The following is a 17,385-nucleotide window of genomic DNA, read 5'->3' as shown; positions in this document are numbered from 1 at the left end:
ATTGTTTCTTCTAGTGAATACAACTGAAACTTTTTGTTCTGTTGGGGCACAACTAAGTTAAAATGCTCTGTGAAATCTTTTTGTAGACTTAAAAACAAAACATGTCTGTGTGTGTGTGCCTGTATACACATACATACATATACATACATACATACATACATACATACATACATACATACATACATACATATCTTCCCCTGAAACGGAGAAGAGCACCTACCCCCGTAGTCGGCAACAATCAGTGGAGTAAAATCCACAAGGACTCCTCTCCTATATAGAACAATATAGAACTGTCTTTCTACTATGCTACTGTATCTTCAGATAGGTCTTGCTGATCAAGAGGGATGGAAATAGTATTCTTACAAGCATTTTTAGGTTAAAAGAACTTAATACAGTAACCACCAAATAAGCTCTTGCATCTGGCTGCTGTACAGGAAGCCCCAAGTTATCCACCCACACATTATGGAGACAGTGGCTAAGATTTAATAATAATCATTCACAGCCAACTAATATTATATGCTTGCTTTCTTTTTAATGCAGCTGTAGCTTTTGTTCAGCTTTGTACAAATTATCTGGGAAATATTGCTCCCTATTAGACTTTAACGCTCAACACTGGATTTTGTGAGTGAAGGTGAGCTGAAAAAACCATAGACAAGGACAATTAGTAAACATAAATCCAATTTGGATAACATAAGTTCCAATGTACTAATAACCAAACCACAGAGAGAGACTATGGACACTGCGACATGTAAAGCAAGCAATAAAGCAGCACGGATTCAAAGCTACAAGTGATACTTACCAGCTTCTCGAGTCCCACTGCGGCTTGTTGGCTTGGCAGGTGGGGCAGATGTCTGCTTGGAAGGAGACTTGCCCTTTTTTTTAGCATGTGGCACTTCGTTAGTTTTATGGCTAGATGTAGCAGCAGCAGCGTGTTTTGGAGGAATGGCTGCTTTTTTAGCTTTAGGCTTAGGTTTAGGAGGAGGTGCTGGTAGAGGAGGAGGAGGAAGAGGAGAAACAGACACGGCTGATGTTTCAAGGCCTTTAGGAAGAGGCTTATCTACAAATAAGAAAGTGAACACAAGCAACTGACAAATGGACAACAAGGATGAACTAGACAAGGAAACAGAGTTCTTCTTACTGCTGCTCTTTCTTGAGAATAAGGACTGCTCTTGTTTTAAAAAAAACAGTAGTAGCCACTATTTTAAAAGATGTTTTCTAAGCTATCCTAACTCAATTTCGCAACATCTGGTCACCAACCTGAGAAAGATGAGCAACATTCTCATTAGAAACAATTAGTAGGTGAAGACAAGCATATACAGCTGGGATGGCGAACCTGTGGCATGCAGAGCCATTTGTCAGGGCACGCGAGGTGTTGCCCTGTCAGCTGGCCAGCGTGCATGTGCACGCTGGCAAGCTGAATTTAGCCTTTTTTAAAGCCATTTTTCACCCTCCCAAGGCTCTGAAGCCTCTGGAGCGCAAAAACCAAAATCACTTCTGGTTTGCTCGTAGGGCTGTTTTTAGTCTTCCTGAGCCTTGAGAGAAGCCTCCCCTGCCCCCCCAGAGGACTAAAAACGGCCCTACGAGCAAACTTGCTCGTAGGGCTGTTTTTAGTCCTCCGGAGCCTCCAGCAGGGCAGGGGAGGCTGTTTTCACCCTCCCCAGGCTCCTATAAAGCCTCTGGAGCCCAGGGAGGGCAAAAAAAGCATGCAAAAAATGGGGGGGGGGAGTGCCTGTCATGCATGCATGCATGCTGAGTTGTGTGTTGCGCATTGCATTATGGGTGTGGCACGCCTGCGCACGCCCCCCACCCTCCCCTCACTTATGGCCCGCTAGCCAAAAAAGGTTCACCATCGCTGATATACAGTGTGGTTAAGGACACATGGTGGAAAACATCCATTTTGCCCTATTGGCTTTTAGCAAAATAGCTCCATTTATTGGAAGGGAAAGATCATTTACAAGAAGTTCTCGTCTTACAACAGTTCACTCAAGGGACTGCTCGAAGTTACACCGGCACTGAAAAAAGTGACCTATGACCATTTTTCACACTTATGACCACTGTAACATTCCCATGGTCCTGTGATCAAAATTCAGATGCTTGAGAACTGACATTTATGACGGCTGCAGTATCCTGGGGTCATGTGATCACCTTTTGCAACTTTCGGATGAGTAAAGTCAATTGGGAAGCCAGATTCCCTCAACAATTAGTGATACTAGTTGAACAGCTGCAATGATTCACTGAACAAATGTGGCAAGAAAAGTCATAAAATGGGGCAAAACTCACTTAACAAATTTCTTACTTAGCAACATAAATTTTGAGCTCAATTGTGGTCATACATTAAGTACTACCCATATAATATAACTTTTTGTAAAAAGTTCCTAGCCAAGGAAAGATTAAGACAATTATCACTATGATAACTTGCATTTATATTTATAACATTGTTTGATTCTACTATGGATATATATTTTATATATATATTTATGTTAGGAAAAGCTGATAAGATTTATAAATGAAGATCAAGGACAAATTTCTTAATTGAGTGTACCATCAATAAACATTTACCTAAAATAACCAACAAGTGAAAATTTGTCAGCATTTCTTATTCTGGTTCAAGAAAATGGCTTCCTTTTCCTTTTGTTGATTGTCATTAAGACTGCTACTCAAACATAGAAAGCATTCCTAAGCATTTATTGTATAAGCTTCAGAAGGATTGTTTCTAGAGCTGTTTAGATGTAAAAGCTTACCCTTGAAATCTTTTTTCCTGTACCAGCCTATTAAGCTTTAATCACCTCTGCTCTTAACGTAATTAGAACTAGTAATTGGGGTGGGGTGGGGTATTCAATGAATCACAGAGCAATGGCACTGAGGAAATTCATGTCATCTGTCTGACATCATCAAGCAAATGTGCAAATTATAACATGATATCATTATGAAAAACGAAGTCAATTTCAGCAGAAATTTTCAAAATTGCATTGAGGTGAAAGAAAATGAGGATTTACAGTTAATTGCATTTGTTCTGTTCTTAGTCTTTTTCAATGCATAATCAGGCATTTTGTTATGTATAAAATTTTCCTCATATCAGTATAGATCGGGGCTGTCAAACTCCCGGACTGTGGGCTGGATGCGTCATGTGCTGGCCACACCCATACCCCATTTAGCAAAGGGGGGGGGGAATCCTGATATGTCACTTGATACCACTATGACGACATGAGTTTGACACTCCCAGTATCGACATATGTCCATGAGCAGAATTGTAGCCATGTTTTAATGTCTAACCTTGTCAGAGAGAAAACATTAGAAATATACACTTTAGAAAATTAAAATGAGCATAGAAGCACATTAACTTGCATTAATATTGGCTAAAATAGGAAAAGGTTTCTCTTTTATTTTCATCTTGTAACAGATCACCTAACTCTACAGCAGCCAATAGCAAGTCCCATAGGAAATATGTGTGCTTCTATGTGCAGGGCATTTTCACACGGCCTAAGAAAAGCTAGGATAAGACTAGCAGTTTTGTTAAGGATTATTTTATTTCATGTTAACTTCCCAAATATACAGCAGTTGCTTATTAAGATTCTGAGCTTAGCCTGCTTTCATTTGAGCTGTCTTCAAATCGATCACATTGACATGGATAAGGAGTAATGATAACTCGTAAATGACACGCGAGTGAGAACAAGCATTAATCAACTAATGTAAGAATGGAAAAAGAGCAGAAATTCCTTAAATAAATCAAGTCTCTTTATGCCCACCCCATCCCACTCTCCAGCTACTGTTTTCAAAAGATAGCAACGGTTATTAGTTTTTTTTAAAAAGTATTATTGCTATCCAGCTTTCTTGTTTTTATCCTCCTATTTTATCCCAAATAATCGCGTGTGAACCCATATGCTAACTTGATTTTTATTTTATTTATTTATTTCTTGGATTTCTAGACCGCCCCCTCTCCCAAAAAGGGACTCGGGGCGGTGTACAGTCAATGCAGATAAAAATACAATCATAAAACAATTAAATACATTTGGATGGAGGAGATAGGCTGTACAAGAAATAAATATATTCTAAAACCCTAAAAACATCCCCAATTAAAAACCCAAACCCAATTAAAATAAATCCCCGGGAGGTAAAACTAAGAAAGTGCCAGGCCAGCTGATTGAAATAGGTGAGTCTTTAACTTTTGACGGAAGGAACGGAGGTCGGTGGTGGTTCGAATGTCGGGGGGGAGGTCATTCCAGAGGGTTGGGCCCATCACAGAGAAGGACCTACTCCTAGGTGTCGCCCGCTGACACTGCCTAGCGGACGGCACCAGGGAGTCCCTCCCTGTGTGAGCGAATAGGTCGCAGGGACGTGTGTGGTAGGATGCGATCCTGCAGATATCTAGGTCCTATGCCATGGAGCGCTTTAAAGATAGTGATCAATACCTTGAAACGCACCCGAAAGGCCACAGGTAGCCAGTGCAGCTCGCGCAGGAGCGGTGTTACGTGGGAGTAACATGTACTCCCCATGATAACCCGCGCGGCTGCGTTCTGAACTAGCTGCAGTCTCCGGATGCGTCCCAAGGGAAGCCCCATGTAGAGGGCATTGCAGTAGTCGAGACGTCACCAGCGCATGAGTGACCGTGCGCAGGGCACTCCGGTCCAGTAGGGGGCGCAATTGGCGCACCAGGCGAACCTGGTGGAACGCCCCCCTTGCCACGGCTGCCACATGGTCCTCCAGTGACAGCTGGGCATCAAGGAGGACGCCCAAATTGCGCGCCCGCTCCACAGGGGACAGTTGTTCGCCCCCTATGGCCAGCGATGGTGTCAGCTGGCTGAACCGAGGTGCCGGTACTCATAGCCACTCGGTCTTGGAGGGGTTGAGTTTGAGTCTGTTGTCCCCCATCCAGACCCCGACGGCTTCCAAACACCGGGACATCACTTCGACAGCCTCGTTGGGGTGGTTTGGGGTTGAAATGTACAGCTGAGTGTCATCAGCGTACAGGTGGTACTCAACCCCAAAGCCACGGATGATCTCACCCAGTGGCTTCACATATGCGTTGAACAGGAGAGGCGAGAGGACCGACCCCTGCGGCACCCCACAAGTGAGTGGCCTCAGGGACGACCTCTGCCCCCCTGTCAACACACATTGCTTCCGGTCGGAGAGGTAGGAGCCGAACCACCGCAAAACGGTGCCTCCGACTCCCATCCCCTCCAACCGGCGCAATAGGATACCATGGTCGATGGTATCAAAAGCCGCCGAGAGGTCTAATAGGACCAGGATAGAGGAACAACCCCTATCTCTGGCCCTCCAGAGATCATCAACCAACGCGACCAAGGCTGTCTCAGTGCTGTGCCCGGGTCGGAAGCCGGACTGGCGTGGGTCTAGATAGTCGGATTCGTCCAGGTGTCGTGGAAACTGCTGCGCCACCACATTCTCAACAACCTTCGCCAAGAAGGGGAGGTTGGAGACTGGACGGTAATTAGCTAGCTCCATTGGATCGAGCGAAGGTCTCTTTTTTTTTTTTATTAAAAGAGTTTTGTACAAACAAATTTTCCCCCTTTTCACCCCCTCTCCACGCAATATAAATCTCATACAAATGCTATACTCCCCCAACCCCCCCGCAAAAATTCACATTCAAATATTATACCAAACACTTTACCCCCTCCCCTCCCCCCATCTTAAAATAGATTACTCATAACCCCTCTCCTCCCAACAAAAACTATATAAATTACTCTTAAATTAATAATAACACATTGATCATTTTCTAAGCTAATTTAACATCTATAACTCTTAATATAAATTTCTCCTAGCCTAACAATGTTCCATTAGTCCCATCTTCTAATTTATTCATACATATATATTGCCCCACCCTCCACCCTAACCCTCCCCCACCTCCCACACAAACCCAGCCCCCTGACTTCCGCTGTATACCACTCTAACAATTCCAAACATCCCATATACTATTTACTCTGATCATCTATCGGTCTAAACATTCTTACCTAAAGGCTAGATAATAACTCCTAGTCTGGTATTTATTCTGTATATAATCAATCCATTTTGCCCATTCCTGTGTGTAATCCTCCTGTTTCTGAGCTTTTAAGAAAGCTGAAATTTTTGCCATTTCAGCGAACCCCGCCACCTTCTGAATCCATTGATCAATTGTCGGCAAAAAATCTTTTTTCCAATGTTGCGCAATCAACAACCTAGCTGCTGTAACCATATACAAGGCCAATTTTGTTTCCCTCTCTAGACGTCTCCTGTGGCGCTTCATCACCCTTAGCTCCTCAGTGAACCAAGGAGCCCGGGTGGGTCGATGCCGCAGGAGAGGTCGCAAAGGCGCAACCCGGTCCAAGGCCCCAGTCGTCGCCCTATTCCAGGCAGTCACTAGGTCCTCGGAGCGGGAGCGGGACAAGGCTACAGGTATTGGCCCAAGCTCCGTCTGGAATCTATCCGATTCCATCAGGTGCCTGGGGCGGTACCAGCTTGTAGAGTCTGGTTCCGCCTCCTCGCGGTGGGGGATAGCGCCAGGGAAGTCCAGCCGGAGGGATGAGTCTGGGAGTCTCAACTGCCGTCGCTGAGATTAGCTCGAGGAGCTCGGGCAGGGCTGCTGATGCATAGCGAGGAGCCAAGTATACAATCAGCAAGCCCCACTGCCTCCCTGGGCCCCAGTTCACGCCAAGGGACTCACACCCGGGTATCTGAGGGACAGTGAACTCCCTCGGCTCTAAACATTCCCGCATAACCACCGCCACCCCACCACCCTTACCCAGGGCCCGGGGCTGATGGAATGCCCGGAAGCCTGGTGGGCACATTTCCACGAGGGGTAAACCACCCTCGTGGCCCAACCAGGTCTCCGTTATCCCTGCAAGGTCTAGCTCCCCCTCTGAGATCAACTCATTAATGAGGGGGGCCTTGTTGGTAACAGACCTTGCGTTGCAAAGCATCAGTCGCAGGCCCTGGCTCTGTAGCACCTGTCCACCTAGACTGCAGGGGTTGGTACAAGCGACCGGGCGTAGCCAGCAGCCACGGTCTCCCAACCGACCTTGGGATCTTATCCTGTCCTCGCATCCCCTCCTCCCCACGACCGTTGTGATAGGACAACCCTCTGCTCTAGTGACCTTTATATTCCCCCCCTCCACCGCATCCCCGTCCTTCCTGGACTCACCTGTCTGTCCGGCACTGGCTCTCCTCCCGGTCTGATTAGCCCTCCCCCCCACCCTGGAACCCCCTAAAAAAGATAAAAAACATTTTACTAAAAATCCCCTTAGCTTCCGGTTCCTGCACCTCTCGGGGTCCACGAACCCGTCCTCGAGGCGGGCCCTTGAAAGAGCCAAGGGCCAAACCTGCGAGAGAGGGGCCTCCCGCAGGCGGAGCAAGTCTAACCTCGAATAAGTTATTATCAACAAAATTCCAGTAGGGGTTAAGGTGCTGTAGATGGTAAAAATAAGTCAGTATGGGGGGGAGGTAAAAGGCATTAGTCCCATAAGTCAATGTCAATGTGGGGGGTAAGAGGCATTGTCCTGGATAATTCTTCATAATGAGTGGGAGGGGAAGCAGATGTCTAGATGATAAGATTAGACGGATGTGGCGATGATGGTAAAAACGGTAGAAAAATGGGTGATAGCCCCAGCTGTAAAGTTGGTGATAACCCTCCATGATCTTAGGTGGTCCTAGGTGGGGATAAGCTCAGGAGCAGAGATTCAGGGTCCTTGGTGGGTGGGGGGGGGCAGTCTTGGCTCCAGATAACCATACTCCCAGGCAGCCTTCCAGCCTCTCCATGGTCATAGGCCCAGTCCATGGCCCTAGGCCAGATCTTCCAGAGGCCTCAGATGATCCAGGCCCCCTCAACCACCATAACCACCATCCTCTCCCACTCTGTCCTGGCTCCCACCTGAAGGGTCCAGTAGTCCAGGCTCTCACCCAGTGCTCACCCAGCATTCCTATGTTCCAGGCGTTGGTCTTCCGGCGTCTTCCCAACAGCGCCGGCCTCCAGGAGTCACCGGGAGCCGCCAGAGGATGATAAGAAGCCTCAGCGAAAAGCCTCGGCAAGGTCCTTGGCAGAGGCATTTTACGAGCAGATCTTCTTTCAGCCTTTCCTAATCGGCTGTCTCGCCTCTCTGCCGGCTGCTCTGTCACTCTGCTTGTCTCCTTTGCCGGCGCGCACGCCAAACGCTGAACGCTGTTGCGTCGCCGCCATTCCTCTCCTGCTCGCACTCCCCAGCCTCTTCCTGCCTTACGTCGATCTTCTGTGACCTCCCCTCGATCACCGCGACCACCCTGGCGGACCAAAATACGTCCGAAACCAGCCTGGGTGGTCTATGAGTCCGACTCTCGGCCCTCCGGTGGAACGAGGGCCGGGAACAGCACCCATTGCCCCGTTGGAGCTCTATAGCGTCTCCCGGAGCTCAAGAGGCGACCGCCATTGCCGGAAGCTCCTCCTTCTCTCTAGATAGAAACTGCTCACTCCTGAACCTCACAGCTGAGTAAGACTTCAAACCTGGTTTGAAATACATCCCATAGATTCTTGTTGTGTAACACTCAAAGTTCCATGTAGTACTGTAGGACAGAGTTCCCAAACTTTTCCAGCTTTGAGTATTGGTGGAAGGGTGGAGGGAGAGGGGATGGTTCCGTGTCCGCGGCTGGCAAGCGCACAAACAGCTCCATTTACACGCACCTGACACTCATGCAAATGTAGCACATGGGCCCGTACTCACCCGCTGCTCACACAAATGGGGAAGCACGTGAGTATGGGTGCACTTGCCCGGTGTTTCTGCAGTCCGATTGCTGTTTCCTCATGGCCCACTAGTTGGCTGCGGCCCAGATATTAGGGACCCCTGCTGTAGGACAATCAGAAATCTGCTCTTGTTCTAAGACCTAGCACTTTTCCTCCCATTCCAATAGCGAACTCAAGTTTTTAGTTTACGTGTTACTAAAAATGTCTGCCTTTGAACAGAAATTAAGTTTTCTTACTGCTGTCTCTTCTCCACTGAATTACACATTATCCTTTGTACTTATAAACAGGTCAGTTTTCATTTTTCATAATATACCCTGGGTGGTTGTATTTTGAAATGGGCATATGCATTCTGATACATTGCATTTAAAATACCTTTTTTATCCTCCTTTTTCTCTTCAGAAACAGCTGCCTTTGCTGATAATGAACCACTGTCTTCTACAGTTTTTACATTTTCTTCCTGTATAGCTTCTTCTGTAATTACTATAGTGTGCCCGTTAGAGATTTCATAATTCACTGTGGCCTCCACATCTGAAACGAAAACAAGAATATTGGCTAGTTCTGAAGGCATTGCCTTTATTATATGCAACTAAGTTGTCTTTATTTTCATAATGGTGCTGATATCTGGGATAGTATTGTTCACTGCATAGCATCCTGATTAAAGCCAGTTTTGCATGCCTTTCTAAACATCTTCTTGCTTACTTAAGGTGTGTTGTGGTATTAGAACAGAGGACTCATCTCTACATTGGGGAGAATTTTAAGAAACCTTTCACAAAGTATCCTTCCTCCTTCCTCCCTGATATTTTTACTCCAAAAATGCTCTGTGTGACCATTCACAAATGTCTCCCATGATCAGTGTGGTCAAAGAAATTTCATAGAAAGATTAACTGATAGGGATAGGAAGATTAAAAACCTGACCAAGAGTCTGAATATAAGGTAGAAGTGGAAGTTCAGGGGCAGAAACCCAATCTATTCCTTTACAATCCCTAAACAGTTCTCTCTCTTACAAAATCAGCCCACCAATTCTCTCGCTCCATTTTTTACCACCCAAAATTCACTCACTCATCTTTTTCTTTTCTCTGTCCCATATGAAATCCCACTGTCTTCCCACGTTAGCTTGTTTTCTCTTGTTCCCCAGCTTCCCTAATTTATCATGAAGCAGCTTTCTCGCTTTTTCCGTTCCTTTATCTTTCAGAGACCTACTGTCTACTTTACAAGCTTTGCAAGACAATCTGAGCACTTCTGAGGAGAAAACAAAAGAGGTGGCCAAAGCTCCTGGAGTTAAAGCAGGGGTGAGCTTCAGGGGGTTCGGGAGAACCTCTAGCTAAGATTCTGTGCAGTTTGGAGAACCTCCAAATCCCACTCCTGGCTGGCCCTGCTCACCTGCCCCTCCCCTCCCAGGAGTCCCCATGCAGCCGGTAAGTGCAGGATGCGCATGGAGGCTTGGGAAGGGCAAAAAATGGCCTACTGGAAGTTCAAAAAGGCCAGAAACCTGCCTGTTTCTGGCCTCCAGAGGAACTCTGGAACCTAGGGAGGCCGTTTTTGCCTCCCGGAGGCTCAAAAAAAGCAAAAATGCCCCCCCCCCCCCCTGCCATGGTGCAGGAGGCCAACTAGGCATTCCCCACCATGGCCACGCCCACCCAGCAACTGGGCAGAGAACCCCTTGCTAAAATTTTTGAAGCCCACTCCTGAGTTAAAGTCACTGTTTTTTCAGTATTATTTTTCAACCTAACCCTATATGAGATATGTAACAGTGTTATTGTCAGTCTTAACTACAAACTTTGTGAATGAACTATATACATTGTAAAGCAATGGGAATAACATTTGTCATCATTCAGATTAAATATAAAATATATTAATCTACATTAATTGTGATCACCTTGCTCATTTATTTCCTTTAGGACACCTCTTCTTATTAGCTCTTCTCTGCTCTGCCTTGTTGATATCTTTCTTTCCAGCACTTAAAAAAAATAGAGAAATTAAGACATTATGCAGTAAAAAAAATAACTAAGACAACCAAAAAAAAAATTAAGTAAAGGTAATTTTGGCTTCCACATTTATTATTTAGCAGTATTAGAATGAGGATGAGGATCTAATTGCAAGGAAGTGTTTGAAGGAAGAGTGGATAGATCAAAAGGAAGGAGAATAACAGGAAGCAGTTGATGAATTGCTGAAAAAGAGGTAATTGAGGATTTAAATAGCAAAAATCAATGTATAGAGCAGTATATGAAAAGTACGGATATGTATGTAATTACCTAATAAGGTGTATTGGTCAGAAGATAGTGCTATGGAAAGGTAGTAAGCAAATGTATATGACTAGATTTATACATTCTCTGTTCAAGTACAGAAACTGCATTAATTATGTTTTCATTTGTGCTGAATACAAGTATTTCTGTTTTAAAATAGAAGTTAAATGAAAATTTAAAAACAATATACTTCTGAAAACTAAAACATCACTTATAGCCTCATGGTTCAGGAAATGCTCTTGTACAGATTCCCTTAGCCAGTCTATTCTATATCACTAGCATATGTCATAACAAATAGACAACTTGATTCATATTCTCAAGAATTAGTTTCAGCCAATTTTTGTACCAGGGAACTTTCCTAAACATTTCTTATGCTTTGAAGGACTACTTCAGGGGGCCCCAACCCCCAGTCTGTGGACCAGTACCAGCCCGTGGACTTTTGGAAACTGGGCACATAAGCGGCAGGCAAGCACATAAAGCTTCATTTGCCTGTGTAAAACCATCCTTTCCATTCCTCCCACTCTTCTATGGCTGTTTGTCCATGGAGTCAGAAAGGTTGGGGACCACTGCATTAAATTATTAACAATGTAATCTCTGTTTTCAATGGCTATATTTTATGGTGATATATGTACTGCAAATTATGATGCAAACATCATATACAAATAAAGCATAGCAGTGTCCACTTCCTCCCTTCCAATCCCTTAAAATTTTGTCTCAGTTTATTATATAAGACTAACCTTCTAAGTGAATTTAGACTTTTGCTATTATCACTGATTTCTCAGATACTGCTTATCCATAGCCTACCCTTCTAAATTCATCCTTCCAAATCTGCCTCGAGGGAGATAGACAACTTTAAGAAGATTAAGAAGTATGAGGGATAAACAAAGAAATAATAAATAAAATTCTAAGCCAATCATGGAATACTTCTCTTTCTAAAATCAGTTGAAAATGAAATGAATTGGAAAGTCTTCTTACTTGGATACAAAAGGGAAGTGTTAAAAATCACAGTTGCTAAGTTAATAACATCGTTGTTAAGTAAATCTGGCTTCCCCATTGTCTTTGCTTGTCAAAAGGTTGCAAAAGATAGTCACATATTTGCAAATCGTGGTGCAACAGGCTTATAAATAAATATGAGCCAGTTGCACCACAAGCATCTGAATTTTGATCATGTGACCATGGGGATGCTGCAATGGTCATAAGTGTGAAAAATGGTCATAAGTCACTTTTTTCAGTGCCGTTGTAACTTTGAACAGTCAGTAAATGAACTGCTGTAAGTTGAGGACTACCTTTTTATGTGTAGTGGTTTCTGGTAGCAATTAATGGAATTTCTTTTTGACCAGGACTAAATGACAAGGGTTTTTAGATCTGTTTATAAATGAGGAAATTTTTCTTTTACTTTATTTCTTAAGAGAAAGTGATAAGTTGAAATACAAAAAGGATGTATTAGATTAAAGTTAAAATATAGTACTCCTCTTTCTAGAAAAGTCACTCCTCCAGTGAAAGTGTTTATGCACAGAGCATAAATATTTCTCTTAAGTTTATATATCTTCATTTAAATTGTTGAGACACAATTATATTTTAATTACACACACACACAAAAGGAGGAACGTTATTCTAAAAAACACCAATTTATTAATGTGCTATTAAACTTAGATAAATAAAAATAAAATCAAAAGATATTATGAGACAGTTCACTATAAATGCACATTCGGAATATGCTATTTTGTTTCATTTTGATTACATTAAAGTAATTAGGTTCTAAAAGACTTAGCATGTGAGCTTTAATCTGTGAAGAATAATTTCCACCCAAATGTTTGATCTTTAAGGATCTTATAGCTCATTAATTGCTATAAAGAGAAAGCTGATGTGTGGGTGGCATTCAATGGATTAAGACACAGTATCAAAGCTATAAATCAGGAGTCAAGAGTTCAGGATAAGAACCATATTTTTAAAAAGTATTTTGGCACAACTACAAAGTTCATCCAGGGGAGACAAATGTGCAGGACAACAGAAATGTTGAAGGATAGAAATGCAAGGAAATAGGTAACATCAGGTAAGTTTTGAAGTACTGGCAAAAATCATCATGAGAAGTAGGGAACAACATTGAAAGCACTCAAATCTAAAAGTTAATATGATAGAACTAATTGCATGGTTCTTTTGCAACTCTAGCAATTACAGGTTGTCCTCGACTTACGACCACATTTGAGCCCAAAATTTATGTTGCTAAGTGAGACATTTATTAAGTGAGTTTTGCGCCACTGTACAATTTTTCTTGTCACAGTTGTTAGGCGAATCACTGCATTTATTAAGTTAGTAACACAATTGTTAAGTGAATCTTAGCTTCCCCATTGACTTTGCTAACCAGAAGTTTGCCGAAGAGGATTACAGGACCTCAGGACACTGTAACCGTCGTAAATATGAATCAGTCTCCAAGTGTCAGAATTTAGATCATATGACCATGGGGATGCTGAAATGGTTGTAAGTGTGAAAAATGGTCATAAGTCACTTTGAACGGTCACTAAATGAAGTGTTGTAAGTTGAGAACTACCTGTATAATCTTTTCAGGTTTCATAAAGTATTTGTCAGCATTAATAATCATACCTGCTGAGGTTTCTATAAATTTTTCACTTGTTTTCTTCTTTCGCCATTTCCACGGTTTGAAGATTTTACCAAATGCTGAAAGTTTGCCCTTCCTCTTAAAAGGAGGAGTTTGAGATCCCGGATTCGTCCCATCTGAGTTGGCAACTGATACTTTGTCAATCCCATCAACTGTATAAACAAGAAATAAATAAATGTATATATACAAAATATATGCAATGTATGAAGACCATCCAAGTTTCTGTTTGAAGATTTAATCATTAATTTATAAGGGAAACAAGACACTCCTTTCAGCAGGGGTGAAATCAACTTCACTATCGGTTCACAAATGTGAGCATGCGTGCACAGGACCTTCTGCACATGCGTGGAGGGTCAAAAACGGGATGTTATGATGTCCAAGCAGGTGGGCGGAGCCTCCTACCGCCAGCGCTACCGGTTCGCCCGAACCAGATAGAACCAGCTGAATTTCACCACTGCCTTACAGACTAAATTCATGTACTGCATTATAGTATGAGTTGGTTATTAAGGGTTTGCTAAACAAATCACAATTGGCTGATTCCACATATCATACAAAACCTTAAACCGAGTAATGCCACCTAATAAGCTTAGTTTGACCCAAGAACCCAGGCAGTTTATGGTAGTGCTAATCTCAGGCCTCTTAAAATTAATTTTAAACATAATAAACTATAAGAAATACCTAATGTTAAAACTTAATAAGGTATGACATACCCAAACATAAATGAGTGCAGGTAGTCCTTGACTTACGACCACAATTGAACCCAAAACTTCCATTGCTAAGCAAGACAGTTAAGTGAATTTTGCCCCAGTTTACAACTTTTTTGACACAGTTGTTAAGTGCGTCATGTAGTCGTTAAGTGAATCTGGCTTCCCACATTGACTTTGCTTATCGGAAACCGTCTGGGAAGGTTACAAAAGGTGATCACATGACCGCAGAACAGTGAAACTATCATAAATACACACCAGAGGCCAAATGCCCAAATTTTGACCATGGGGATGCTGCAACAGTTGTTTAAGTGTGGCAACCGCTTTTTTCACTGCCCTTTTAACTTCAAACAATCATTAAACAAATGGTTGTAAGTCGAGGACTATAGTCTCGGGTGGGAATACCACATCACTATTCCATTGTGATTTGCTTATTTATCTAATATAGAACCCTAGAATTAAGGAAATGGAAAGATTTATGTAACTAGGTCACTAAGTCCCTTGCTGAGTGCTAAAATCTTTAAGTTCAAAATAGCTTACAGTTTACTTTAACTTGAAATTCACATTCTACTATCTTCCAGGTTTTCACAGCATGTTCTGAAACCTAAACTTACTGTTTATGATGCACATACTTATTTTTCATTATTTGTGGAACAGCTTGCCTTCAAAATATGTGGGTGCTCCATTAACTGGAGGCTTTTAAGAAGAAACTGGGCAGCCATTTGTCTGAAATGGTATAAGGTCTCCTTCCAACTCTGATATTCCACAATTCATATAGATTATCTACATCATAGTTGAAGGATTGCTTTAATTTCTATTCATGGTAATTGGTACACATGGTTTTGTGTTCTTTTGTGTTTAAGGTTTTATAGATTAAAGTAACTTCGTTGTTTGGACAAAATGTTTGCATTTTAAAAAAAATCTCACAAAAATTGGTACTTGGTTTTGTATGTATGAATGTATGTGTGTGTGTGTGTGTGTGTGTGTCAGTGGTGGGTTCCTGCTGGATCGCACCGGATCGCGCGCGCTCCCTTTCAGCGCTCCACCTGGCTTGCGCGCTCCCTTTCAGCGCTCCACCTGGCTTGCGCGCTCCCTTTCAGCGCTCCACCTGGCTCTCGCGCTCCCTTCCGGCGCTGAAACCGGAAGTACAGTCTTGCCCCGCCCCTGGCGAAGCAACAACGCCTGCCTGCGCTCCACCAGCTTGGCTGGGAACGGAGATGTTTCCTCAGCGGAGCGGAGCGCCTGAAAAGACTTTTCAGGCGCTCCGCTCCGCTGAGGAAACATCTCCGTTCCCAGCCGAGCTGGTGGAGCGCAGACAGGCGTCGTTGCTTCGCCAGGGCCGGGCAAAACTGTACTTCCGGTTTCAGCGCCGGAAGGGAGCGCGAGAGCCAGGTGGAGCGCTGAAAGGGAGCGTGCAAGCCAGGTGGAGCGCTGAAAGGGAGCGCGCAAGCCAGGTGGAGCGCTGAAAGGGAGCGCGCGCGATCCGGGAGGAACCCACCACTGGTGTGTGTGTGTGCTTTTGCTTTAACTTTTGAAGTCAGAAAGATTGGAAAAGTCCCATATTGATTACAGGTAGCCCTTGACTTACAACCACAATTCAGCCCAAAATTTCTGTTGCTAAGCAAGATATTTTTAAAGTGTGTTTTACCCCATTTTACAAGTTTTCTTGCCACAGTTATTAAGTGAATCACCCCAGTTGCTAAGCTAGTAACCCATTTGTTAAGTGAATCTGGCTTTCCCAGGTCACAAAAGTATGACCCTTGAGCACTGCAACTATCATAAATATGAGTCAGTTTGCAAGCGACGTCATTTTTATCAGGTGACCATGAGGATGCTGCATCGGTTGTAAGTGTGAAAAATGGTCATAAGTCACTTTTCAGTGCCATTGTAACTTTGAATGGTCTCTAAATGAACTGTTGTTTAAGTCGAGGTCTATATGTACTGGATTTTGTTCTAAGCATGGCAAATGCTTTTACAATTATATTAACGTTTATCTTCTAGTCCCCAACCCCAGGGCCATGGACCAATACTGATCCATGGCCTGTTAGGAACTGGGTTGTACAGCTGGAGATGAGTGGCAGACGAGCAAGAGAAGCTTCATCTGTATTTGCAGTTGCTCCCCAGTTCTAGCATAACCACCTCAGATTTTCTTCACATCATCAGGTATTAGATTCTCATAGAAACAAGAACCGTACTGTAAACTGTGTATATGAGGGATCTAGAGTGCACACTTCCCCCCCCTGGGGTCCGTGGAATAATTGTCTTCCATGAAACAGATCCCTTATCCATTTTAACTCCCTCCATTCCTTTTAGTATGATGTTCTTCTAAGTTCTTTATAATCTTCCAAAAATGATTCAGTCCCTCTGCTTTATAGAGGACGTTTTGCAAATAAAAGCAATAAATCATGTGCATATTTTTATTATATTTTTAACCTACTTACAGATTTCCTTAATTTTATCATATTTCTTCAGCTATTATTTGTTGTTGTTGTTGTTGTTGTTGTTATTATTATTATTATTATTATTATTAAATTATTATTATTATTAGGTTAATCTTTGGTGAGATTCACAGCCTTTGGGGCTGGTTGGTCACTCAACAGCTCAAGTCCTAACCAAGGACCTAGGAACTGTTAAGGTAACATTGGAGGATATAAGTTGTTCCAAGTAGGGTGGTTTTTTGTAGAATCAGAATGTTCAAGTCAGGTAAATTTAGATTTTTCAAATAGCGAAGTAGCCCTTTAGGTATTGCTCCAAGGGCTCCAATTATAATTGGGACAACACATGGTTTCTTTTTCCACAGTCGCTCAACCTCAATTTGCAAGTCCCGGTATTTTGTGATTTTTTTCTTGCTGTTTATCTTCAATTCATGCATTACCAGGTATTACAATGTCAATGAACCATACTTTTTTCTTTTCAATTATTGTTATGTCAGGTGTGTTGTGGGCCAAGTGCCTCTCAGTCTGGATTCTGAAGTCCCACAAGATCTTGACTTTCTCATTCTCTAAAACCTTCTCAACCTGATGGTCCCAGTGGTTTTTGCTGTACTCATATCCAAACTTTTGGCACAATTTCCAGGGAATAATCTTAGCAACGCAATCATGGCGTTGTAGGTAGTCAGTT

At 43.1% G+C, this 17,385-nt stretch overlaps 1 protein-coding gene across 7 annotated transcripts in view; it reads right to left on the bottom strand.

Annotated features, from left to right (window-relative positions):
- PHACTR2 (phosphatase and actin regulator 2) overlaps window positions 1-17,385 on the bottom strand; it is a 121,499-nt gene that overhangs the window by 18,227 nt on the left and 85,887 nt on the right. For 5 of the 7 annotated variants that reach the window (XM_081942695.1, XM_081942696.1, XM_081942698.1 and 2 more), the window contains exons 2-5: window positions 13,546-13,713; window positions 10,578-10,658; window positions 9,074-9,229; window positions 800-1,057 (exon numbers count right to left, since the gene is read on the bottom strand). In XM_081942695.1, the coding sequence (XP_081798821.1) occupies window positions 800-1,057; window positions 9,074-9,229; window positions 10,578-10,658; window positions 13,546-13,713 (663 nt within the window). The remainder of the gene's footprint in view (window positions 1-799; window positions 1,058-9,073; window positions 9,230-10,577; window positions 10,659-13,545; window positions 13,714-17,385) is intronic. The other 2 variants (XM_081942697.1, XM_081942701.1) reach the window with 2 other exon arrangements.

Source organism: Natrix helvetica (genome assembly GCF_964273705.1).
Source record: "Natrix helvetica genome assembly, chromosome: 2".
Classification (NCBI taxonomy): domain Eukaryota; kingdom Metazoa; phylum Chordata; class Lepidosauria; order Squamata; family Natricidae; genus Natrix; species Natrix helvetica.
Note: the sequence above shows the minus strand (reverse complement) of the source record. Positions and strands in the feature narration are given on the sequence as shown.